Below are 26124 nucleotides of genomic sequence, written 5' to 3' on the forward strand. Positions count from 1 at the left end.
GCTGCAATAAAACCTTATTTTACAAAAGGAGTAGCTGATCCATGGACAATAAATAGTTCACTGACCACTGTCCTAGAGATAAAAAATATCGGAAATAAAAAATGCTCTTAACAGGCTTAACTTCAGATGAGATTCTGTACAAGATCAGTGTTAACATAGTGACTATTCATGATGAAACACAATGAGAAAAAGGATTTATAGAGAGTCAGGTATGTCTGGCAACATATCAAGCATAAAGCATAATAATATCAAACATCAGATCAGATTAGTCGCTCAGTCGTGTCCGACTCTTTGCGACCCCATGAATCGCAGCACGCCAGGCCTCCCTGTCCATCACCAACTCTTGGAGTTCACTCAGACTCATGTCCATCGAGTCAGTGATGCCATCCAGCCATCTCATCCTCTGTCGTCCCCTTCTCCTCTTGCCCCCAATCCCTCCCAGCATCAGAGTCTTTTCCAACGAGTCAACTCTTCGCATGAGGTGGCCAAAGTACTGGAGTTTCAGCTTTAGCATCATTCCTTCCAAAGAAATCCCAGGGCTGACCTCCTTCAGAATGGACTGGTTGGATCTCCTTGCAGTCCAAGGGGCTCTCAAGAGTCTTCTCCAACACCACAGTTCAAAAGCATCAATTCTTCGGTGCTCAGCCTTCTTCACAGTCCAACTCTCACATCCATACATGACCACAGGAAAAAACCATAGCCTTGACTAGACGAACTTTTGTTGGCAAAGTAATGTCTCTGCTTTTGAATATGCTATCTAGGTTGGTCATAACTTTCCTTCCAAGGAGTAAGCATCTTTTAATTTCATGGCTGCAGTCACCATCTGCAGTCACCATCTGATTTTGGAGCCCAGAAAAATAAAGTCTGACACTGTTTCCCCATCTATTTGCCATGAAGTGATGGGACCAGATGCCATGATCTTAGTTTTCTGAATGTTGAGCTATAAGCCAACTTTTTCACTCTCCACTTTCACTTTCAAGAGGCTTTTTAGTTCCTCTTCACTTTCTGCCATAAGGGTGGTGTCATCTGTGTATCTGAGGTTATTGATATTTCTCCCGGCAATCTTGATTCCAGCTTGTGCTTCTTCCAGTCCAGTGTTTCTCATGATGTACTCTGCATATAAGTTAAATAAACAGGGTGACAATATACAGCCTTGACATCCTCCCAGTCTGTTGTTCCATGTCCAGTTCTAACTGTTGCTTCCTGACCTGCATTCAAATTTCTCAAGAGGCAGATCAGGTGGTCTGGTATTCCCATCTCTTTCAGAATTTTCCACAGTTTATTGTGATCCACACAGTCAAAGGCTTTGGCATAGTCAATAAAGCAGAAATAGATGGTTTTCTGGAACTCTCTTGCTTTTTCCATGATCCAGCGGATGTTGGCAATTTGATCTCTGGTTCCTCTGCCTTTTCTAAAACCAGCTTGAACATCAGGAAGTTCACAGTTCACATATTGCTGAAGCCTGGCTTGGAGAATTTTGAGCATTACTTTACTAGCGTGTGAGATGAGTGCAATTGTGTGGTAGTTTGAGCATTCTTTGGCATTGCCTTTCTTTGGGATTGGAATGAAAACTGACCTTTTCCAGTACTGTCGCCACTGCTGAGTTTGGCCTTGGAATTTGGCCTTGGAATACGGAATGAAGCGGGGCAAAGACTAATAGAGTTTTGCCAAGAAAATGCACTGGTCATAACAAACACCCTCTTCCAACAACACAAGAGAAGACTCTATACATGGACATCACCAGATGGTCAACACTGAAATCAGACTGATTACATTCTTTGCAGCCAAAGATGGAGAAGCTCTATACAGTCAGCAAAAACAAGACCAGGAGCTGACTGTGGCTCAGACCATGAACTCCTTATTGCCAAATTTAGACTTAAATTGAAGAAAGTAGGGAAAACCACTAGACCATTCAGGTATGACCTAAATATCAAACATATCACACATAAATTAATATGTATTTATTCTTAGTCCCAGAACAAGAGGTGAAGGAGAAGGCAAAAATACTTGAAGAAATAATAGCTTAATTTTTTCCAAATGTGTTGAAAACAAATCCATAGACCCAAAGCATTCAACAAATTTCAAGGAAATGAGGAAACCAAGGTTTAGACTTGTTAGGTGAAACTCAGCATTAACACGGAATGTTTAAACAACCAGTAATGGAAGAAAAAGATAGGAACTCAGATCTTCCGGATTTACAGGCTGTGTTCTCCTACAGAGCTTGGTTATATGGATGGAGTAGCTGAAGAAGAAATAAGAGACGTGCACTGTATAACTAGAAACCATGCAGTTTAGGAATACTTAAAATATAAACTTGTTGATAAACAAGGAGAGCAGTACCTTCGATTTAACCATTCGGTCAAGCAATTACTGGCATCACACAAATTATTGACAGTAAATCTCAGAACTAGTTCAATAACTCCAAGCATGGTTATAAAACTTAGAATCAAAAAGCCATACATAGAAATTATTTCCAAATCATAGAATTCACTCTTTTCATTTTGTTGAAATGGGAACACACCCCAGAAAGTTAAATAACTTGCCTAAAATCACACCATTGGTTATAGACCCTTTCTTTTAAGCTATCCCCAACATCATTCCAGAAAATATGAATTATTCATACAGAAAGACAAACCCAATTTTGGCAGGTCAGAGATTTCAGTGAGATGTGAATTGGTTAAGGATTGTGATTTATGAATTGAGGCATCTATCCAGATTGCCTTCTCTCAGCTGTCCTTCTGTGAAGCACACTGTTGCGAGCACCTAAATTGACCTCTATTTCATCCCATTCAACAGTCATTCCATAGCTCCTGTGGAGGAGGGTAAATTACTGTAACAGTTCAAAACTTATATAGAGATCATTTCTCTTTGTTTACCAGATATAAAATAAGCCAAGATAGATTGTGACTCTACTCTGAAGAAGTTAACAACGTTAAGTCATGCCTCATTTTAAGCAAGTTCTCTGCAGTATGCAGTATAAGGCTTCCTAGGTGGCGCTAGTGGTAAAGAACCCGAAACATGGGCTCAGTCCCACGATAGGGAAGATCCCCTGGAGGAGGGCATGGCAATCCACTCCAGTATTTTTTCCAGGCGGGCTGCAACACACAGGGTCACACAGAGTCGGACACGATGCACACATGCTGCAGTATACATGTCTGCATACATATGTACAAATACACATACAACACAAGCACACACGCTCTTATGTAAGCCCCATGAAGGCAGGGGTCACATCGTTCTCACACATTCCCTGTACCTTACCTTACACAGCAGTTGATACTGTAGGTGTTCAATATTTACTGAATGAATAAAAAAAAAAAGGGTAAATAAGCACAAACAAAAAAGCATACCTCTGGAGCAATACATATAATTTGATTTTTAAGTACTGATTTGGAACAGATTATTTAATAATAATAATAACATCAATGGATCAATTTCCATGTGTAAGTTACCATGAATAGTGCTTTTCAGCACTTTTATTTTAGCCAGTGTTGTCTTGAGTTCTGCACAAATTAGAGGTTTATCCCCTTTCTGGGTTAGATCACAAAGGTCTTAAATGTTTTTAGTCTCAGAAATTTTTAGGACACCAAGAATATCTGTCAAAAGATTGTACATGACTTCTGGGGCTTAGATTAGTACTGGAACATAGCAGTGATTAATTAATGCCAGAAGTTTCTGTGTGAGTGTATGTGTGTGTAATAGCAACAGTAGTAATGGTAGTAGCAGTGCTAAATCTGGGCTTGCCTTCTATCCAAAGTTGAAAGCTTTAAGCAAGTTTGAGCAAGCAAGTTGATGTGGTTGCCTCAAATTTTAGGCTATTTACTCAGGAAATCCATTGAGGTGTCCTAATCATGTTTAAATTCTTTGAGGCTGGGAGAACAGCGAGAGTTTTAATAATTAAATTTACTCAAAGCCCACTGGGGTTCAGTCCCACTAATCCTTGGTGAGCAAAAGTCCATGTCTCGGCGTCTGAGTAATAGACTCTGATGGAAAAGACATTCCTCCCACATAGATTAAATGGACATGAAGAGAGAGAGAGAGACACTGAAGATAGACATAACATGGCATTTGTATATATTTGGGCTTCTCAGGTGGGTCAGGTGGTAAAGAATCTGCCTGCAATGCAGGAGACTCAGGTTTGATCCCCAAGTCGGGAACATCCCCTGGAGAAGGGAATGGCAACCCACTCCAGTATTCTTGCCTGGGAAATCCCATGGACAGAAGAGCCTGGTGGGCCATAATCCATGGAGTCACAAAAGAGTCAGACACGACTTAGCAACTAAACAGTAACAAACAATAGCTATCATAACCTGCTTTACAATTTCTTAAATTTCCCAGAAGTCAGTTCTTTCTCAAACTTTTTATTTTGTATTGAGGTATCAGTTCAGTTCAGTTCAGTTCAGTCACTCAGTCATGTCCGACTCTTTGCAACCCTATGAATCGCAGCACGCCAGGCCTCCATGTCCATCACCAACTCCCAGAGTTTACTCAAACTCATGTCCATCGAGTCAGTGATGCCATCCAGCCATCTCATCCTCTGTCGTCCCCTTCTCCTCCTGCCCCCAATCCCTCCCAGCATCAGGGTATTTTCCAATGAGTCAACTCTTCGCATAAGGTGGCCAAAGTATTGGAGTTTCAGCTTCAGCATCAGTCCTTCCAATGAACACTAAGGACTGGTCTCCTTTAGGATGGACTGGTTGGATCTCTTTGCAGTCCAAGGGACTCTCAAGAGTCTACTCCAACATCACAGTTCAAAAGCATCAATTCTTCGGCACTCAGCTTTTTTCATAGTCCAACTCTCACATCCATGCATGACCACTGGAAAATGTATTGAGGTATAGCTGATTATTAAAAGATGCTTACTCCTTGGAAGGAAAGTTATGACCAATCTAGACAGCATATTAAAAAGCAGACACATTACTTTGTCAACAAAGGTCTGTCTAGTCAAGGCTATGGTTTTTCCAGGAGTCATGTATGGATGTGTGAGTTGGACTCTAAAGAAAGCTGAGCACACAAGAATTGATGCTTTTGGACTGTGGAGTTGGAGAAGACTCTTGAGAGTCCCTTGAACTGCAAGGAGATCCAACCAGTCCATCCGAAAGGAGATCAGTCTTGGGTGTTCACTGGAAGGACTGATGTTGAAACTGAAACACCAATATTTTGGCTACCTGATGTGAAGAACTGACTCATTTGAAAAGACCCTGATGCTGGGAAAGATTGAGGGCAGGAGGAGAAGGGGACGACAGATGATGAGATGGTTGGATGACATCACAGACTCAATGGGCATGAGTTTGGGTAAACTCTGGTAGTTGGTGATAGACAAGGAGGCCTGGCGTGCTGCGGTTCATAGGATCACAAAGAGTCGGACATGACTGAGCAACTAAACTGAGCTGAACTGATAGCTGATTAACAATGTTGTGGCAGTTTCGGGTGAACAGTGAAGGAACTCAGCCATATATCCATATATATATATATACATATATATATATATATCCATTCTTCCCAAACCCCTCTCCCAACCAGGCTGCCACATACCATTGAATAGAGTTCCATGTACTATACAGTGGGTCCTTGTTGGTTATCCATCATTTTGAATACAGCAGTGTGTATATGACCTTTCCTAACTCCCTAACTATCCCTCCCAGAAGTCAGTTTTATTCCGTAGAAATGAACAAGAAAATGTGGAACTAGACAAGAAAGGATGAATACATGGGAAGTTTCCCACGTACTTATCTTTTCAGACTCACCTAACAGGAAGCCCCCCACCCCCCAAAAAGAGATCACTCAATATTTCAGAGAAAGCTCTAGGCTGGAATCCACTGATTTACACACAGGCAATTCTTAGGTAACTGAGAGGCAGTGAGTGTCAGAGCCCTTACTGGGCTGGCCTCCTGCTGGCATGCCTGGATGACCGGCTGGCTGTGCTGACAGTGTAGGTCAGGGGATTATTAGGTTGACTACATGCCCCAGGCTCTTTGTTTTTGTTTTGTTTTGTTTTGGGAGGGAGAGAGGAAAGTTGACTGGGGCCCCAGAGATCTATGAAAAAAAAAAAGAAAAGGAGGAGGGGAGAGAAATGTGCGGTGATAAGTGCTTTCTGTTGTAAAAGTCATGACAGAAAATAAGAGTTTGATTCTGGCAGAAGCAAACTGGCAATGTGGGTCAAGGAATAACCCTCAGAGATGCCAGGATAACATCTCCTGAGACATGTCTCTAAATTACATCAAAAACTTCTATGAAGGATGTGTGAGTATTATACAAACAGCGACGATTGTATGAGTCCTCTCTGTGTATTTTAACCTGATTCGCATGAGTGCTGATGAATAGGGTTCTCTACGTGCATGGAGAGTCATACAAATATCAACCATTTACTTCAAAATATTCTGAATCTAAATAACTGTAACTAGAATAATTCAGGAAGTACTTCTAGCTGTTGGTGCTTTAAAGCAGCTTGCTCTGTCAATCTGATAGTTGAAGAAGTAGGAAAGAAGATGTAATGACAACCAAATAAACACTTTGGTTAAGAAAGTGCATATACTAATGAGTCTAATGTTGGATTTGTTACCCAACTATTTTAATAGGTACTAGATATACTAAGATTATCTTGATTGTATTGCAAAAGGGATATTGATTGAATTCAAAGCTTTCTACAAATTTCCAAAATTATTTATTTCATTAGCAACAAGGTCCCATTTGACTGTTGCACTTCATATTTTCAGAGTGAAAAGCATTAAGAAATCTCATAACACATGATTTAAACTGGACTCGATGATCCTTAAGGTTCTTTCTTCAAAATTTCATAAATCTTAAATTTTTTTAAAAATGTGATGATGAAAACATCCTTTAAAATGTCCTCCTTTAATTTTTGTTTTCAAAAGATTCTTTTTTCTCCTAAAACTGTAACAGATGAAGCCTCCTACCGTGATTGGCCAATTTCACACCCTTTTCTTTGGATCGGTTCGAATGTTCTTCCTCGGGGTCTTAGGCTTTGCAGTCTACGGGAACGAGGCTCTGCACTTCAGTTGTGATCCGGACAAGAGAGAAGTAAACCTCTTCTGTTATAATCAGTTCAGACCAATCACTCCACAAGTAAGTTTTCCTGTGTGTACAAATATAAACCTTACTCTACACCAGATAAAACTGTTTCCTTTTAAAATGTAAAATAATATGTAGACTATGCTAATGAGTATTATTTCTGGAATAATGTTTTTAAAAATTAATCATATATTTCAGGTAAATTAATTTAAGTAGATCAAGAGTTTCTTCCAAGTCCAGCATTCTATTATCTACTGATGTTAGAATTATACTCCAGGCTTGTAATTAGAAAATGCAGATAGGGTAGCTACTAAAATAAAGTATATCATCATTGTTAGTAATTGATAAGTGATGATAGTAAAATACAACTACTTTTTCACAATTATTAAGACATCTAAAGTTTTAAACTTTAAACATCTTGAAAATTAAATGAGATATGTCCGGCATTGCTACTTTCATTATATTATTTTTATTCCTCATAAGACTTACAAAACTTAGAATTTTTAAGTTAGCCTCTTTTGAGGGTCAGTACATTTTGATAGTGTATATTTTCATGACATGCTGATGGATTTTACTAAGATATTTCTGACACACTTTAGGTGTTCTGGGCATTACAACTAGTGATTGTCCTGGTTCCTGGAGCTATTTTCCATCTATATGCTGCATGTAAAAGCATCAATCAAGAATGCATTCTTCAAAAACCCATCTACACTGTGATCTACATCCTCTCTGTTTTGTTAAGAATTAGCCTAGAAGTGGTAGCATTTTGGCTTCAGATTCACCTTTTTGGTTTCCAAGTAAAACCTCTCTACCTGTGTGATGCTGTGTCTCTCGGGAAAAAATTGACTATCATAAAATGCATGGTTCCAGAACACTTTGAGAAGACCATTTTCCTCATTGCAATGTATACATTTACTGCCATTACAATAGTATTATGTGTGGCTGAGATTTTTGAGATCATATTTAGAAGATTATGCTTTCTAATTAGTCAGTGACCGAAAGGATGATTAACTGATGTCATGCCACTATTGGTTACCAACCGTTTTTACTTACTTTTATCAGTGAGCACCTCAACTCCAAACATAAACATCTGTTTTTTAAACTGACTTCACTGTGTCTGAAATTTATGTCTAGTATAAAATATAAGACTAAGTTCTAAGGCAGGGATTCTTGAACAAACCTTTCATTCCATTTTAATTTTTTTCACACATTAAGAAATATACATGGAACTAATGATAACTCATTTTTTAAATAGTACTTTTACAGAGCCTTTTCATACACAACAACTTAATCAATCACAGTATTTTGGCCAGAGAAACTTTTATCAGCTCCTTTACCCCGGTGGAAAATTAGGCTCACGGAAGTTAATGTATGTATCCAAAGTCACATAACCAGACCAGGATTCAGCTTTCTTAACTAGAAAGTCATTTCCCTCTCCACTTAAGTAAGCAGCATACATTTTGAGGATGTAATTATTGTTGCACTCATGTAAAATATAACTTACTGAAGTACAACAGTTGTCAGTTAATTATTAAAAGAGTCATTTTATAATTTGATCACTAACTTGAAGAAATGGAGCATTTACATTTTTAATATTATACTCATACTGTTTTCTTGAAATTTTTAATATTAAAGTATATGGTAATATGGCCACTAAATAAATAAAAAATGCTATGGGAAATAATATGCATGGTCTCTTCGCTTCTTGTTAGATGAAAAAAAATCCCTCTGTGCTCATAGATATTCTATAACTGTAGTTTCTATATACAAGATTAATGAGGTAGAAAATTATATTTATATTGTTAGACTTGCTAAATCACTATGAAATGATTTCTAAGGTATGTTCATATTAATTCAGTGCATTTTGTTTTAACTGCCTGTTTTACCAATAATCATGTCCATATAATATCATTTAAAAACTTTATGTATGACTGCCTTATACTAGCAGTTTATTAAGGAAATAAGTATATTCAGTAAAAAACTGAGGTTTTCAATTTTTTTCTTAAGCATTATTCAACCCATAGTTGATATCATGAATTTTTACATTTAAGGATTTTTAAATCATTGAGGCTTTCTCCACATGATAGCTCAAGAGAAATTCAACGAATAGCTGCTTAGTATCTATTATTAAACACGTACCACATTAAAAGTTCAAATACAAAGATAAACAAGACTTAGCACCTTTATAAGACCAAGAATCCATCTGCTAATGCAGGAGACGAAAGATCCGAAGATTCCCTGGAGAAGGAAATGACAATCTACTCCAGTATTCTTGCCTAGAAAACCCCGTGGGTAGAGGAGCCTGGTGGGCTACAGTCCATGGGCTCACCAAGAGCCAGATACGACTGACTGACTAACACGCGCACACACACACACACACACACACACACAAATAATTGGTGCTTTAGTCGCTCAGTCATGTCCAATTCTTTGAAACCCCACAGACTGTAGCCTAACAGGCCCCTCTGTCCATGGGATTCTCCAGGCAAGAATACTGGAATGGCTTGCCATTCCCTTCTCCAAAGGATCTTCCTGACCTAGGGATTGAACCCTGATCTCTTGCATTACAGGCAGATTCTTTACCATTTGAGCTACAGAGAAGTTCTTACATAAATAATTCTTAAATTCTATTCTAGTGCACAGTGAAATGACTTGATCCTTGGTGCTTCCTTTTAAGCTCTGTGAGATGGGGGCAGGTTAACCCTCACCAAAGGCTCAATTTTGCCCCATTACTAAGCCAAAACCTTTCTGAGTACCCTATGAGATACCCCTTTGATGCTTTGAAAATATTATTTTTCCACTGTTCTCAAATTCTTAAATTCCCTTCTCAGGCTGGTTGACTCACTGTCTTAGTCCAATTGGACTACTATTACGGAATATCTCAGCTGGATAGGTTATAAACAAAGGAAATTTATTTCTCATAGTTCTGGAAGATGGAAGTCTCAGATCAGGATGCAGGCATGTTCAGGTTCTGATGAGGATCTTCCTCTGCATTATAGTCTTGTCATCACAGCCTCACATTGCGGAAAGACAGAGGGCTCCCTAGGGTTCCTTTTACAAGCACACTAACCCCATTCATGAGGGTTCCATTCCCAAGACCTACTTACTTGACAAAGGTCCCACCTGCTAAAATCATCACACTGGAGGTTAGGATTTCCAAAATATGAATTTTGGGGGGAACACAAACATCTGGCCCATTGCACTCACAGTTGCCACAGAAATTACTGTAGCTACGTGAAGCAGGTCTTTGCTGTGCCCAAGGAAAGAAGGGAGAGGGGTAAAAAGACATTCTTCTTGATGGCTTCTTACAAATTTTCTAAGGGAAGATCATTTTTAAAAAAATAGAATTCCCTTAAATATCATTGCCCATTCAAAGATGAACACTTTGATTTATTCTTATTCTGACTCATCCTAGGACATTTTCAAAGTAATGCCTCTTTTAAAGAGAATTTCTACCCTAGCTGTTGGGAAAAGCAACTATTCTCACTTCTGTGTGACTCTTGGATATTGTTCCTTTTAATCCTTTCAGGTAGTTCTTTTCCTGCAAAGATGTTACATTGATCAGGCCTCAGTCAAAGACCCTTTACAGATCTCTGGGCTCCCATGCTTTGCAGCTTCTCCCCCTGAGGCACTCTGTCCTGTCAGTCTAGCCTCCTCAGCCCTGGACTCTCTCTCCCCAACTGACAAGGAGGAAAGATAGCATTTCTAAGCCACTAGAGAAGGCAATGGCACCCCCCTCCAGTACTCTTGCCTGGAAAACCCTGTGGACGGAGGAGCCTGGTAGGCTGCAGTCCATGGGGTTGCACAAAGTCAGGCATGACTGAGTGACTTCGCTTTCACTTTTCACTTTCATGCATTGAAGAAGGAAATGGCAACCCACTCCAGTGTTCTTGCCTGGAGAATCCCAGGGACGGAGGAGCCTGGTGGGCTGCCGTCTATGGGGTTGCACAGAGTCGGACACACCTGAAGCGACTTAGCAGCAGCAGCAGCAGAGGAACTCTGGTCACCTCTGCTTCATTTAAGTGAATAGTACATATGTGTAAAGATGCAGATTCTGTGTGAGTTTGTTTGGAAAGTCTTTTTAATTCCTTAATGATCTATATTATTCTATGATCTCATTTTCTTAGTAAGTATATCAGGATTGTTAGCACACAGCTATATATACCTGGATAATAAATGTTACAAAAAATATAGCATTTATAACATATAAATATCAGATATTTAATTATATAAAATATAAAAACTGATTTTTCTAACTAAACTGCAAATGTATCAAAAATGAATAAGAATGTCAAAGCTAAACAACTAACTAGCCACTTGAAAACATATTTAAAGATATATTTAAAGTTATTGCATAAAAAGTTCTTGGGTCAAATAAGATAATTTAAATTGAAGTTTTTCAGTCTGTTTATAAATGAAAAATGGTCAGGATACTACATATTAAATCCTATAAGATGTTGCCAAAATTGTAGTGCCTGGCAAATTGACAGCAGAAAATACACTTCACATTTAAAAAAGAAACAATAAATGTAATTCAAGCAGCAAATATAAGAACTTCAAAATAAAACTAAGGAAAACAATAACAATTTAATAAGGATAAAGACAGAAAGTAACAAATTATAAAGTGAACAATATACGATCAGTTCAGTTCAGTTCAGTCGCTCAGTCGTGTCCGACTCTTTGCGACCCCATGAATCGCAGCACGCCAGGCCTCCCTGTCCATCACCAACTCCCGGAGTTTAGATAGATCCAAAATTCGTCTTGAAAATAACAATTAGAAAAATGTAGCATATCAAATCATGTGTGAAAGTATATCCTTGTAAGGTTTTATGATATATATGGAGTTATACATTGTCACCTGAAATACACTGATAATTTAAAGATGTATACTATAAAATACAAGACAACTAGGAAAATAAAAACAACAAAATTTTGGCTACTAAGCCAAAAAAGGAAATCAAAACATTCAGTGAATCCAAAAGATGGCCAAAAAGACAAAAAGGAACAAAAACAGAAGGGACAAACTGAAAACAATAACAAGGTAGTAGAATTAGACCTAAAAATATCAAGTTACAATAAATATAAAAGTCTAAGCATTCCAAAGCAAAACAGGGATTGCTGACTACGTTTTAAAAAATATGAACAGATCAAATTATTAACAAGAAGCTCACTTTAAATATTTAAAGATTTAATATTTTAAAAATATTTTAATGAATATTAAATAGATAATAAAAAGTAGAAAAAGATATATCATGCAAACAGTAAGGATCAGAAAGCTGAATTAGCTGCATTAATAAATGAGAAAACACAAGCAGATTTCAGGATAAGGAATAGTGACAAGGATAAAATAGACATTTCATAATGATTAAAGTATAATTTCATTAGGAAGCATAACAGTTATAAATGTGTATGCCACCAATTAGAAAGTGCCAAAATATAAGAAGCAAAGCCTGCTAGAGCTGAAAAGAGAAACAAATTCAATTATAATTAAATATTTCAACACCAGTAATCAACTGACAAAGTAGAATATCAGGAAGGAAATAGAACACACCAATGAATAACTGGAACTAATTCATATTTAGAGAGCACTCTGCCAAACAAAGCGCAGAGTATATCTATTTTTTCAAGTGCATGGGTACCATTCTTCAAGAGAGTACATTTTCTGAGTCATGATAGAGTCTCAAGGATTGAAATCACAATGGAATTGAACCAGAAATAAATATAAATAAGATATCTGAAATATGCTCAAATATTTTAGAAATGAGCAATACATTTTTATGAACCCATTGATCAAAGAAAAAATTACATGGAAAATTTTAAACATAATTTATCAAAATTTGTAGAAAGTAATTAAAACAGTTATTGGCAATATATAAAAAGCTCTAAATATTATGTTAGGAAAAAAGAAAGTTCTAAAATGATTTTAGATTACACCTCAAGAAATTATTTTAAAAAACAGTTTAAATACTAATTAAATAGTAGGTAAATAAAAATAAGAGCACAAAACATTGAAATAGAAGACTGAAAGATAATAGAAAAATCAATGAAATGAAAAGATGGTCTTTGAAGAGACTAGAAAATTGATCAATTTCTAGTTAGCCAAACTGAGATAAATTAGAGAAAGATATTCCTTCAGAATAAAAGAGAAAATGAAAATTACTCCTATCATAAATGAAAAAAAAAGCAAAAGGGACATCAAAACAGAACATTTAAATGATTATAAGGAAACGCCATGAACAATGTTGCACCAATGAGTTTGATGCTTATGTGAAATGGAAAAATTCCTTGAAAGACACATATTACTAAAAGCTGACTCAACAATAACTAGAAAATATGAATATCTCTATACATATTAAAGAAATTAAATTTAAAAATCAAGAGCTTTCTCAGAAATAAAATATCAGGCCCAGATAAAGCTATCTCAGAAAGAAAATATCAGGCCCAGATATCTTCAGTGGTGAATTCCATCAAATGTTTAAGGGGAAAAAAAATACAATCTCTTTTAGGAAGGACTATTTGCCATGTCATTAAATGAAGCCAGTATAACCTTGATATCAAAAATGCTTAGCAAAAACAGTCTAGCATATGTAATCCAGCAATATACATAAAAGATTAGACATCATGTTCAAATGGGATTTATCCCAGGAATGAAAGGTTGCTTTAACATTTGAAAACCACTTAATGCAGTTCAACTAGATTAATGGAATAAAGGAAAAAACTCACCTAGTCATCTTAGATGCAGATAAAAGCACTGGATTACATAAACATTTATTAACATAATGAAATAAACAAAAACCCATATCTCTCACTGTAAGAGAATTAGCTAAGCTTGATAAAAAGCATCTAAAAATACCTACAGGAAATATCCCACTTAATAATAGTGGAAGAATAAATAATTCCCCCTTAGTCAGGTAAAAAGATAAGGCTGTGTACTTTTACCACTTCCGTTTAGCACTGAACTGAAGCCAATAAGACTAAACAAAACAAAAAATACATACTTAAATATATACTTATTCATTAATGCAGTAAGACAAAAAATAGAAGATATACAGATTAGAAAAGAAGAAATATGGTCACAGACATAATCATGAAATAGAAAATTCTAAAGGACATACTGAAAGTTACTAGAATTTGTAATTAAGTTATCAAGGTTAAAATTTCTGTAGAGTAATAAAAATGAAATTGTAATTTTAAAATGTCATTTAACATTCATAAACATGAAACAGATAAGAGAGAAATTTTACAACAGATGTGCTAAAGCTGTACAATGAAAACTAAAAAATGTTGAAAGAAATTAAAACTGTTTTAAATAAGTGAGTTTTTGGTTTGGAAGCCTTAATCTTTTAAAACTCAGTCACTCGAAACTGATATGTTGATCCAACACAATTTCAGTTAAAATCCCAGCAAGCTTCTGTAGAAATTAAGAAGCTGCTTTTAACATTTACACGGAATACAAAAGACCTAGAATAGCCAACATAATTTTGAAAAAGTAAAATAAAAGTAGACAACTTACATTACGAGCTCTTAAGACTTGCTATACAATGTGAATGAATACGCATGAAAAATAGAAACAAACTCAGGTATGGGGGCTTCACTGGAGGCTCACTGATGAAGAACCCACCTGCCAATGCAGGAGATGTGGGTTCAGTTCCTTGGTCAGGAAGATCCCCTGTAGGAGGAAATGGCAACTCACTCCAGTATTCTTGCCTGGAGTATTCCATGGACAGGGGAGACTGGTGGGTTACAGTCCCCGGAGTCACAAAGAGTCAGACACGATTTAGTAACTAAACGGCAACAACACGACTCCTACAAAGGTACAATAATCAAAAGAGTGTAGGGCTGGCATGCAGATAGGCACAGTGATTACAGGAGTAATAGATCAAAAATAGTTTAACACATATATAGTTATGTATTTTTTAATTCTCCAATATAACTTAATGGTGCTAGGACAACCAGATATCCATGCTGAAAACATAAATAGCCTTTTTTTTTTTTAAACCTTTATCCTTGTCTCAGCCACGGATGTGTAGATGGAACTGGCCAACTCATTGGTCTTCTCTTTTAATCTTCTGCTAGTAACTGTAAGGGGGAGGGGGGGAATCTATTTTAGGAGATGATAAACAATAAGAATGTGAGTCTCATGTATTGGAAGCCAAATTTCTACCATAGTGTACCCAAAAGAAACAGCTATAAGTATATACCATCCTTATTACTTTGGCTGAGCCCTGTCATTTCCCATAAAAGTATATGTGGCCACAATCAGAACAGAAAGTTTTGCTGTGAGATGACCACATTGGAGTCCAGGGAATGGTGCAAAGCATTTAACTTTTTCCGTCAAAACACCCACAGGTCCAGTATCTCTCCCTTTTCTTCTTCCTGTGGTTGCTCCTACCCCATATCTCTGCACTTCTCTAACTTGCCAAAATTCTACCCCAACCTGGAAGGGGATATCAGATCCTTCAGCAATTGATTAGAGTTGGATGGAGAAGAGTTTAGGTCTTTCTTCATAGTAAAATATCAGTAAATTCTTAATAGAAAATCATCAACCACAAAATTCAACCTCATGTTTTTAGTATTTATTTCACAGAATAATTTCCATGTGCTGTTATGTTAACAATGTCTGTTCAGTTCAGTTAAATTCAGTCACTCAGTTGTGTCCGACTTTTTGTGACCCCATGGACTGCAGCACGCCAGGCTTCCCTGTCCATCACCAACTCCCAGAGCTTGCTCAAACTCATGTCCATCGAGTCAGTGATGCCATCCAACCATCTCATCCTCTGTCGTTCCCTTCTCCTCCTGCCCTCAATCTTTCCCAGCATCAGAGACTTTTCCAATGAGTCCATTCTTCACACCAGGTGGCCAAAGTATTGGAGCTTCAGCTTCAACATCAGTCCTTCCAATGAATATTCAGGACTGATCTCCTTTAGGATGGACTGGTTGGATCTCCTTGCAGTCCAAGGGACTCTCAAGAGTCTTCTCCAACACCACAGTTCCAAAGCATCAATTCTTCAGCGTTCAGCTTTCTTTATAGTCCAACTCTCACATCCATAGATGACTACTGGAAAAACTACAGCTTTGACTGCTGCTGCTAAGTCGCTTCAGTCGTGTCCGACTCTGTGTGACCCCATAGACGGCAGCCCACCAGGCTCCCCTGTCCCTGGGATTCTCCAGGCAAGAACACCGGAGTGGGTTGCCATTTCCTTCTCCAATGTGTGAAAGTGAAGTCGCTCAGTCGTGTCCGACTCAGTGACCCCATGGACTGCAGCCCACCAGGCTCCTCTGTCCGTGGGATTTTCCAGGCAAGAGTACTGGACCTAAGTTCTCCAAAATATCAATTATCTTCTGGTGAAGGGAGTACAGTGCTTAGAAAGAAGACAGCATGTATTGGCAGGTGGAGCAAAATCCCAAAACACTGATATTTAGGCTCCAACCCAGAACAATTATATCTGAAAGTCTGGGGCTCTGGGGGTAAGAAGGACACCTAGATATGAGCTTTTTAAGAACTTCTACAGAGAACTTTAAGGAAAATCACAGATGAGATTCAAGAAGTAATAGAAAAAGAGTACCTCCAAATTTATAAGGACAGAGAGACCATTCTGCTTTGCTTCATTAATTCCTCTATGAATCTAGCAACTTCTGACTGGATAGTGTAAATAGAGGAGAAAGAAACCGTACTATCTTTGCATGATTGGCTGCTTTAACAAGATACCACAGACTGGGCAATTTATAAGCAACAGAAATCTATTTCCTACAGTTCTGAAAGTTGGATGGTCAAGTGCCAGCAAGTTCAAGTTCTGGAAGGAGCCTTCTTTCAGGTTGTGGACTGCTGATTTCTTGTTGTATCTGCAAATAGTGGAAGAGGAAGCTAGTTCTCTAGGGTCTCCATTACAAGGGTATTAATCTCGTTCACGAGGGCTCTGCCCACAGGAGCTAATCATATGCCATGGGCCCATCTCCTGATATCACCTCAAGCCTTACCTTTAAACATATGAATTTGAAAAGTGAAAGTGAAAATCACTGAGTTGTGCCTGACTATTTGCAACCCCATGGACTATATAGTCCATGGAATTCTCTAGGCCAGAATACTGGAGTGGGTAGCCTTTCTCTTCTCCGGGGAATCTTCCCAACCCAGGGATAGAACCCAGGTCTCTGGCATTGCAGGCGGATTCTTCACCAGCTGAACCACCAGGGAAGCCCAATAACACCGGAGTGGGTAGCCTAGCCCTTCTCCAGGGGATCTTCCTGACCCAGGAATTGAACCAGGGTCTCCTGCATTGCAGGCAGATTCTTTACCAATTGAGCTATCAGGGAAGCCCATGAATTTGGGGGAGACACAAATATTCAGTACATAGTACATACATTCTTAAGAGGTAATAAATTAGTTGCTCAAATTGGGGAGAACACAGAACTCAGTTCTTTGAAAAACAGGCAGCCCCCTGAGTAAGGTGATGTACTCTGCAAATAGCAATGGAAAAAAGATAGATGTGCATTGGAGGTAATACAAGGACATTGAGCAGGTTCTGCTGAGGTTTGGGTGAGGGTAGGGGGGAGTGTTGATTAGAAAACAGTAGGCAGAGGGAAATTTCAGAGTTTGAGATCTTGTTTCTTCAAGTGATGTGATTTCAATGAAAACCAGCTTTAAGATGAACTCTCAAAACTGGGAACTGAGATAAAATGAAGATGAAGGTTACTGGAGGAAGTAAATAAAGTGTCACATCCTGACAGTATGCGAGGAGAAAAAAGAAAAAGGATTAATGTCACTGATGGCAGAAGGAAAAGTTGATGACTACCTACAATGGTATATACAATCGACATCACCAGATGCTCGACACTGAAATCAGACTGATTATATTCTTTGCAGCCAAAGATGGAGAACCTCTATACTGTCAGCAAAAACAAGACCAGGAGCTGACTGTGGCTTGGATCATGAATTCCTTATTGCCAAATTCAGACTGAAATTGAAGACAGTGGAGAAAACCACCAGACCATTCAGGTATGACCTAAATCAAATCCCTTATGATTAGACAGTGGAAGTGAGAAATAGATTTAAGGGCCTAGATCTGATAGACAGAGTGCCTGATGAACTATGGATAGAGGTTCATGACATTGTACAGGAGACAAGAATCAAGACCATCCCAAGAAAAAGAAATGCAAAAAAGCAAAATGGCTGTCTGAGGAGGCCTTACAAATAGCTGTGAAAAGAAGAGAAGCAAAAAGCAAAGGAGAAAAGGAAAGATATTCCCATTTGAATGCAGAGTTCCAAAGAATAGCAAGGAGAGATAAGAAAGCCTTCCTCAGTGATCAATGCAAAGAAATAGAGGAAAACAACAAAATGGGAAAGACTAGAGATCTCTTCAAGAAAATTAGAGATACCAAGGGAACATTTCATGCAGATGGGCTCAATAAGGGACAGAAACAGTAGGGACCTAACAGAAGCAGAAGATATTAAGAAGAGGTGGCAAGAATATACAGAAGAACTGTACAAAAAAGATCTTCACAACCCAGATAATCACGATGGTGTAGTCACTCACCTAGAGCCAGACATCCTGGAATGTGAAGTCAAGTGGGCCTTAGGAAGCATCACTACGAACAAAGCTAGTGGAGGTGATGGAATTCCAGTGGAGCTATTTCAAATCCTGAAAGATGATGCTGTGAAAGTGCTGCACTCAATATGCCAGCAAATTTGGAAAACTCAGCAGTGGCCACAGGACTGGAAAAGGTCAGTTTTCATTCCAATCCCAAAGAAAGGCAATGCCAAAGAATGCTCAAACTACCACACAATTGCACTCATCTCACACGCTAGTAAAGTAATGCTCAAAATTCTCCAAGCCAGGCTTCAGCAATACGTGAACCATGAACTTCCTGATGTTCAAGCCGGTTTTAGAAAAGGCAGAGGAACCAGAGATCAAATTGCCAACATCTGTTGGATCAATGAAAAAGCAAGAGAGTTCCAGAAAAACATCTATTTCTGCTTTATTGACTATGCCAAAGCCTTTGACTGTGTGGATCACAATAAACTGTGGAAAATTCTGAAAGAGATGGGAATACCAGACCACCTGACCTGCCTCTTGAGAAACCTGTATGCAGGTCAGGAAGCAACAGTTAGAACTGGACATGGAACAACAGACTGGTTCCAAATAGGAAAAGGAGTATGTCAAGGCTGTATATTGTCACCCTGCTTATTTAACTTCTATGCAGAGTACATCATGAGAAACGCTGGGCTGGAGGAAGCACAAGCTGGAATCAAGATTGCTGGAAGAAATATCAATAACCTCAGATATGCAGATGACACCACTCTTATGGTAGAAAGTGAAAGTGAAAGAGGAGAGTGAAAAAGTTGGCTTAAAGCTCAGTATTCAGAAAACTAAGATCATGGCATCTGGTCCCATCACTCCATGGCAAATAGATGGAGAAACAGTGGAAACAGTGGCTGACTTTATTTTTGGGAGCTCCAAAATCACTGCAGATGGCTATGGCAGCCATGGAATTAAAAGATGCTTACTCCCTGGAAGGAAAGCTATGACCAACCTAGACAGCATATTAAAAAGCAGAGACATTACTTTGCCAACAAAGGTCCATCTAGTCAAGGCTATGGTTTTTCCAGTGGTCATGTATGGATGTGAGAGTTGGACTATAAAAAAAGCTGAGCACCAAAGAATTGATGTTTTTGAACTGTGGTTTTGGAGAAGACTCTTGAAAGCCCCTTGGACTGCAAGGAAATCCAACCAGTTCATCCTAAAGGAGATCAGTCCTGGGTGTTCATTGGAAGGACTGAAGCTGAAGCTGAAACTCCAGTACTTTGGCCACCTGATGCGAAGAGCTGACTCATTTGGAAGGACCCTGATCCTGGGAAAGATTGAGGGCAGGGGGAGAAGGGGAAGACAGGGGATGAGATGGTTGGATGGCATCACTGACTGGATGGACATGGGTTTGGGTAAACTCTGGTAGTTGGTTATGGACAGGGAGGCCTGGCGGCCTGCGGTTCATGGGGCCGCAAAGAGTCGGACACGACTGAGCAACTGAACTGAATTGAACTGAAATATGATGTAAGTCGGCAGCACTGAGCAAGAACTATTACATGAATGCCTTATTTGTGCATTGACAAGATAGTAACTATCAAAGAACTTTGCAAATTATTCATTACTCTCCAGAAACAAGCTATCTACAAATGTTTAATTCACTAGTGTATACACCCAGCTTAGAACAAAGGCCAAATATCTTTAAGTTTAATGGGTCATCTGGTTATTTTACCCAATGTGTCCATATAGAAGTGTAATTTAAAATTTTAAACACATCTCTCCTCTTATGCAAGAATTAAATTCAAAGTTTCTAAAGTCAGAGAGGCTTCTCTGGACGCTATTAATATAATGTGAGGAACTGGAAACGATAATTCCTGAAGGATGCCAAAGGCAATTCATCTCTTTACCTTTTCTCCCAATTAATAAACATCATTTTATTCCTGTTTTTCCCTTTCTACCAGTCCTTAAGCCACAAAAGCGGGGGTCGATGGCGAAACAAAGAGAAGTAAAACAAAATCTCTGGTCCCTCCTGCCAGCAGCCAGCAGAGAGCGCTGGTTCCATAGGCAGCGGGATGGCCGAAGCGCTTAGCTCCTCTCGGCTCTAACCGCTACGTGCCAGGCAAACTGAGGTTGTCCCTGCTGCCAACCCGTAGTTGCCTCGCTGTCGCTGAGCAACGGGGAAATGGGTGGGATTTGCCGTGCGCGTTCGTGCGGGCACTCTCCCAGGCGGAAGCGGAAGTGTCGGCGGCCGGCGAGTAGGAAGTGGTGATTCCTGAAGAGGAGATGGCTGCTCTTGCTACACTCCCCCCGCTGCCCCCACAGTTTAAGAGCATACAGCATCATCTGAGGACGGCTCAGGAGCATGACAAGCGAGACCCTGTGGTGGCATATTACTGTGAGTCCTTCCGAGTCCCCGCGGTCCTCCTTGGCCTCCGCTCCCCACCCCCGCCCCCTGGTTCTTAAGGCCGTCCCCGCCTCCCTAGCTTTAGACCTGAGCTTTGACCTCTGACCTGTCCCCGGGGTCCCGCCCTCCTTAGGGATCCCCAAGTTCTCTGCCCGCTCCAGGCCTCAGAAAGGCAAAACCTCGAAAGTACTTTAGCGTCCACCAACGAAATATTTTTAAACGGAATACATGGGCTCATGGACTCTGAAACAGTGTTCTAAAGTTTTCTCCCTGTGTGTACACACAGGAGCTTTCTGTCTCCACTAGGAAATCGTGAAATTAACCTGGGTAGTTAAGTAACTGAGTTGGGGCTGAAAGGAAGATAAGTGTTCCAAAGACAGTAGTGATGTGGGCAAAAGGAAGATTGACTAATTGAAAACATTGTAATGAGTGTGGGTTACTTATGACAACTTGCAGGCCCATTCATAAATAAAGAGTGGCTGCTGCAGAACAAACACTTGTATTTACCGATTTGTCCTTCTGCATTTAAACTGCTGTCTTCTACCAGTGAGAACTTGTAGCCTTGATTTTGAGCAATAAATGAGGTTGAGACATTGGGTGACATACTCTCACTTTGGTTGTGATACAGTTGATGAAAAACACAGGTCAGACTTGATCACACTTTTTCCTTTGTGCTAAAGACAGTAGTTCCATTATAGGTTATTTTATATTCCACATTCTAACTTTGCTGCAAATAAAACAAGTGACCAAGCAACCATAGTACGCTGAAAAGGATTTTTAACTTTGAGAAGCTCAGTGTAAGGTGTCCTCTTTCATAGACAGTATAAGGTTAGCCGAAATATGGTCCACTGCTATCCCGGCCATAAACCAGGAGTACCCCATTTTCACTCCTCAAATGTGCAAGGCCCTTTCAAACCTCCACATTCTTCTCTTTCTTGGAAATCTACCCTTTTTTCCACTTGGCGATCTCCTTAATTCAGATTCTAACTCAATGTCACCTCTTCTGTGGGCAGTAAGATGATTACTCTCAAGGCTTTACCTCCTCAGTTTGTTCGGATCATAACAACATTTTTGCGTTATACTTGTTTTTCAGGTTCCTCAAGCAGGGACCATTAGTCATTCATTCAGCTTGTATTTATTGAGATTTTACCTGTATGAGTATTACCAGGCACAGTGCCTACAGCATTCATGAAGCTTACATATTGGGGGGCGGGGGGGGGTTGGATTAAACAGTAAAATGAGTAAATTTATATAGAATATTGCAAGATTGTGAAGAAAATTAAAGCTGGGAAAGAACAGGGAGTACCAGGAGTAGGGTGGTAGGAAGTGAGGGAGGGATTTCATTTTCAGAGTGGTCAGGGAAAGCTTCGCTGAGTTCACATCTGAACAAACTTAACAGGAGTGAAAAGCAAGCTTTGCATCACCTGGGCGAGAGTGCTCTCCATAGAGGGGATAGCAAGTGCAAAAGTCCTGAGGTAGGGGCTTGCTTTTTTAAGCAAGGATTAAAAGCTTTTAAGAGGATTAAAGTGACTATTGTAACTAGAGTGAATAGAGCAAGCAGAAAAGCGATGTGATTAAAGTCAGAGAGATTATTTCTTGTAACAATTAAGTGGGAACCCTTGATTCTGTCTAGAAGCAGTCCCTCCATGGGCGCTGTATTCTACACGTTTGTTACTCTCCTGGGACCCTTTATTTCCTGTGTCACTATCCTCCCTTTTCTGCTGTTTCTTCCTAAACTTGCCCCGGTTCCCTTTATCTAAAAAATAAAAGGAGCTCTCACTGTGACATTCCCCTGGAGTTGCAGTCCTGTCGGCCCAGCCTCAAAGCTTAGGCTTGAAATAGTTGTCTGTAGTTGTCTTTAGATCCTTACCTCATAGATCTTTTTCATCCCATTGCAGTCTGGTTTTCAATCCCATTATTTCACTGAAACTGCTCTCAGCAGGGTCAAGAACCATGATTTTTATTGCTAAAACCAGGTGTCACTTAAAAAATATTTTTGTTATGAAGCACTGGAGAAGGAAATGGCAACCCACTCCAGTACTCTTGCCTGGAAAATTCCATGGACAAAGGAGCCTGGTAGACTACAGTCCAGGGGGTCACAAAGAGTCGGACACGACTGAGCCACTTCTCTTTCTTTCTTTCTTATGTGCGTGTTAAAGAACATATATAATGTGTACATACAGTTCGAGAATAGTAAAATGAATGCTAATATATCTACCATGCTTGCTGTGATTAGACTTTCAAATTTTTGCTGATCTGGTGAGTGTGAAATGATGTCTCACTGGAGTGAAATTTGCAATTCACTGAGTCTTAATAAGGTTGAGCATCTTTTCATATGTTAATTAACCATTTGTGATTTCCTATTGAAATACCTACTTATTGCTTTTGACCATTTTCTATTTCATTGTTTTAATCTAGCTACTGATCTTTTGGTATTGCAAATGTCTTTTCAAAGTTTATTTGAGAAGTTTGATTTTTGATTTTTCATTCTATTTATGAAATCCTTTGATGTGCAAAAGTTCTTAATTTTAAAATATGACCAATTGAGTAATCTCTAATGATTTATGTTCCGATTTTCTAGGTCTTGATTTCTTTTTGTGTACCTTATTTGAGATTTTGGCTTCCTGAGTTTGTAGATGGGTGTCTTTCATCAAATCTAGAAAATTCTCTACTTTCAATTATTGTTTCTCTGCTATCTCTGTTCTTTCCTTCAATTTTAATTAGATGTGTTGCATTTTCCTCCTTTAGCTTCTTTATCTCTTAATGCTTTGATAGTTTGTGTCCATTTTCTTTCTAAGCTGCATTCTGTGTATTTCTCTAGGTCAGTGTTCCCCTTCATATATTGTATAACCCATCTGTTACATTTCTATTAACATTTTCATTTTTTATTTCTAGATGTTCTCTTACTTTGTTTTTAAATCAGCCTCGCCATTTCTGATAATCTTTTAACTGTTTCAAAAGCACTCATTTCTTTAAGTGCTTTAAAAATATTTGCATTTATATTTGCTGTCTGATAATTACTGTATAGGTTATATTTTAGATCTGATTCTGCTGTGTAACAAAAAATGGCTTATGACAGTTTTTTTCTTGTAACTTAGGCACTAGAACTACTAAACCAGTACTCTTCAATCTTCAATATGCAAATAATTCTACGGGAATCATTTTCACATTTCGCAACTTCTGTGTTTCTTTCCTGACAAAGTTCCTTTGGTCAGGGTGGCAAAGTAGTATGCTTCCCTTCATTTATTTATTTATTTTTTACTGTATCTTGTTCTCAATTGCCCTTTTCCTACTTTAAAGAATAAAAGCAGGCTCTCCTGCATCATTAGTATTTTTATGGTGAATTGTTCTGGAGGAGAAAGTGGAAAATCCTCCAGGGTGTCCAGAAAAAAAGGACAGTTCTAACAAATTACTGGTGTTAGTGAAACCTCCATTTATTAAGCTATTAGATAGAGCTTCCTGTCTTTATGTGTCTTATTTGGAAGAAAATCAGTCAGAGCACAGAATAAGCCTTTATCTAAAAATGCTGGGCATGGGAAACAAAGGATGTGAAAGGAACATTCTAACATACAGCTTTTTATAAGGGGAGTCACCTGGAGTCATCTCCTTTCAGGAATAATTGGTCAAGAATGAATCTCAGAAGAAGGAGGAATTTTTCTTAGCTATTAGCAGCCATTGTTCAATCATTTTGGATTTTATCCAGAGGAGTGCAAAGGCGCAGTTTGCAACCAAGGTCAAGTGCAAGATGGTATGGAGCATGTTGTCCTTGTTCTTGGGGAACATGGTAAGGCCATGTTCAAAACTGGCCTGTGTTGAAGTTTCAAAATGGTAAGAGTTTTCATTATATGATCTTAGCGTTTCATTCTCTGTTCCTTATTAAAGTGTCATTCCTGAGGACAGTTCAGTTCAGTCGCTCGGTCATGTCCGACTCTTTGCGACCCCATGAACCGCAGCACGCCAGGCCTCCCTGTCCATCACCAACTCCTGGAGTCCACCCAAACCCATGTCCATCGAGTTGGTGATGCCATCCAACCATCTCATCCTCTGTCATCCCCTTCTCCTGCTCTCGATCTTTCCCAGCATCAGGGTCTTTTCCAGTGAGTCAGCTCTTCGCGTCAGGTGGCCAAAGCATTGGAGTTTCAGCTTCAACATCAGTCCTTCCAGTGAACACCCAGGACTGATCTCCTTTAGGATGGACTGAGGTAAAAGCAAAAGGGAAATGCTGAAGTGGGAGTAACTTATTTCATTCAGGTGACAAGCTCATATCAAGGTCTGTAGGTTATCAAAATTTTAGTCCTAGAATCCAGAAATGAGAAAGAGTGTGTGGGAACATGTGTTAATGTTTATTTGAATTAGAGAAGTCATATTTTTCTGAAAAAAGTAAGCCTCCAATGGCTGATTGGTTTGACCTTAGCAGTTTTGCCATTTATGTAGAATGGTGAACATTCTCCTCAAATGAGGTAAATTTTCAGCTCTGAAGTGTTTTGCTTTTTTCAGAAATACATTTAAAACAAGTGATAAGATTAAAATATTATGACTTTTTTTTCCTACCAGAGGATGTTGAAACAAACATTATTTCAGTTTTCCGAATCCTGTCTCATTCTTAGAATAAAAAGAAGCCTTTGAAAGCAAATGATGAGTCTTTATAAGGTCTTTTCTGTATACTTCAGAGGAATTGAGAAAATGAATACTCTGATGAAGGGGTGACACATTCTTTTCTAGTCTTAAAACAAATTTTGAGGCAAACCTAATTAAAATGTCAGCTAAGAAAGATTATTAAAAATGTTATTTGATGATAAGTAATGATGTGGTTTTTAGCCTATAACCCAGAAGGAATTTAAAGAATTTGGTAGTTTTGCTGTGACAAAGCTTCCATTCTCATCTGCTGCTTTATGTGAATGAATTTTCTCCCTTGTTAAATTCATAAAAGTGAAAGCAGGAATAGAACCAATACTCTGGTTCGTTATGAGGATAAATCATGTTCATTCATAGATAGGCGGTTTACCTCATGCACTTCCAAGGAAAGTTTACTTTTTATATTTAGCGATTGTTAAGATAAATAAAATTCATATTGTTTTAAATGTTACGTCGTTATACATAACAATTGCAAAAACTCAATTCCAGAAGAAACATTTTAACACATAGCACCTTCTCTCAGGAAATTTAATA

At 38.7% G+C, this 26124-nt stretch overlaps 2 protein-coding genes across 3 annotated transcripts in view; both read left to right on the forward strand.

Annotated features, from left to right (window-relative positions):
- The first annotated feature begins 6204 nt into the window (after positions 1–6204).
- Positions 6205–8027, forward strand: GJE1 (gap junction protein epsilon 1). The gene is made up of 3 exons (XM_005901206.3): positions 6205–6243; positions 6904–7086; positions 7632–8027. Exons 1-3 carry the CDS (start codon positions 6205–6207, stop codon positions 8025–8027), a joined length of 618 nt encoding a protein of 205 aa, XP_005901268.1.
- A 12758-nt stretch (positions 8028–20785) lies between these two features.
- Positions 20786–26124, forward strand: part of VTA1 (vesicle trafficking 1) — a 70513-nt gene continuing 65174 nt past the window's right edge. The window contains exon 1 of one of the 2 annotated variants that reach the window (XM_005901202.3): positions 20786–20946. In XM_005901202.3, the coding sequence (XP_005901264.1) occupies positions 20835–20946 (112 nt within the window). In that variant the 5' untranslated portion in view covers positions 20786–20834. The remainder of the gene's footprint in view (positions 20947–26124) is intronic. The other variant, XM_005901201.3, reaches the window with a different exon arrangement.

This window comes from Bos mutus, chromosome 9, assembly GCF_027580195.1.
Source record: "Bos mutus isolate GX-2022 chromosome 9, NWIPB_WYAK_1.1, whole genome shotgun sequence".
NCBI lineage: Eukaryota > Metazoa > Chordata > Mammalia > Artiodactyla > Bovidae > Bos > Bos mutus.

What these genes read in the sequence shown, in the direction of transcription:
- GJE1 (XM_005901206.3), top strand. Translation starts at nt 6,205, where the DNA reads ATGTCTCTAAATTACATCAAAAACTTCTATGAAGGATGT. An exon ending in AAAACTTCTATGAAGGATGT is followed by an intron (nt 6,244 to 6,903) that starts GTGAGTATTATA and finishes AAACTGTAACAG; the next exon opens with ATGAAGCCTCCTACCGTGAT. An exon ending in TCAGACCAATCACTCCACAA is followed by an intron (nt 7,087 to 7,631) that starts GTAAGTTTTCCT and finishes GACACACTTTAG; the next exon opens with GTGTTCTGGGCATTACAACT.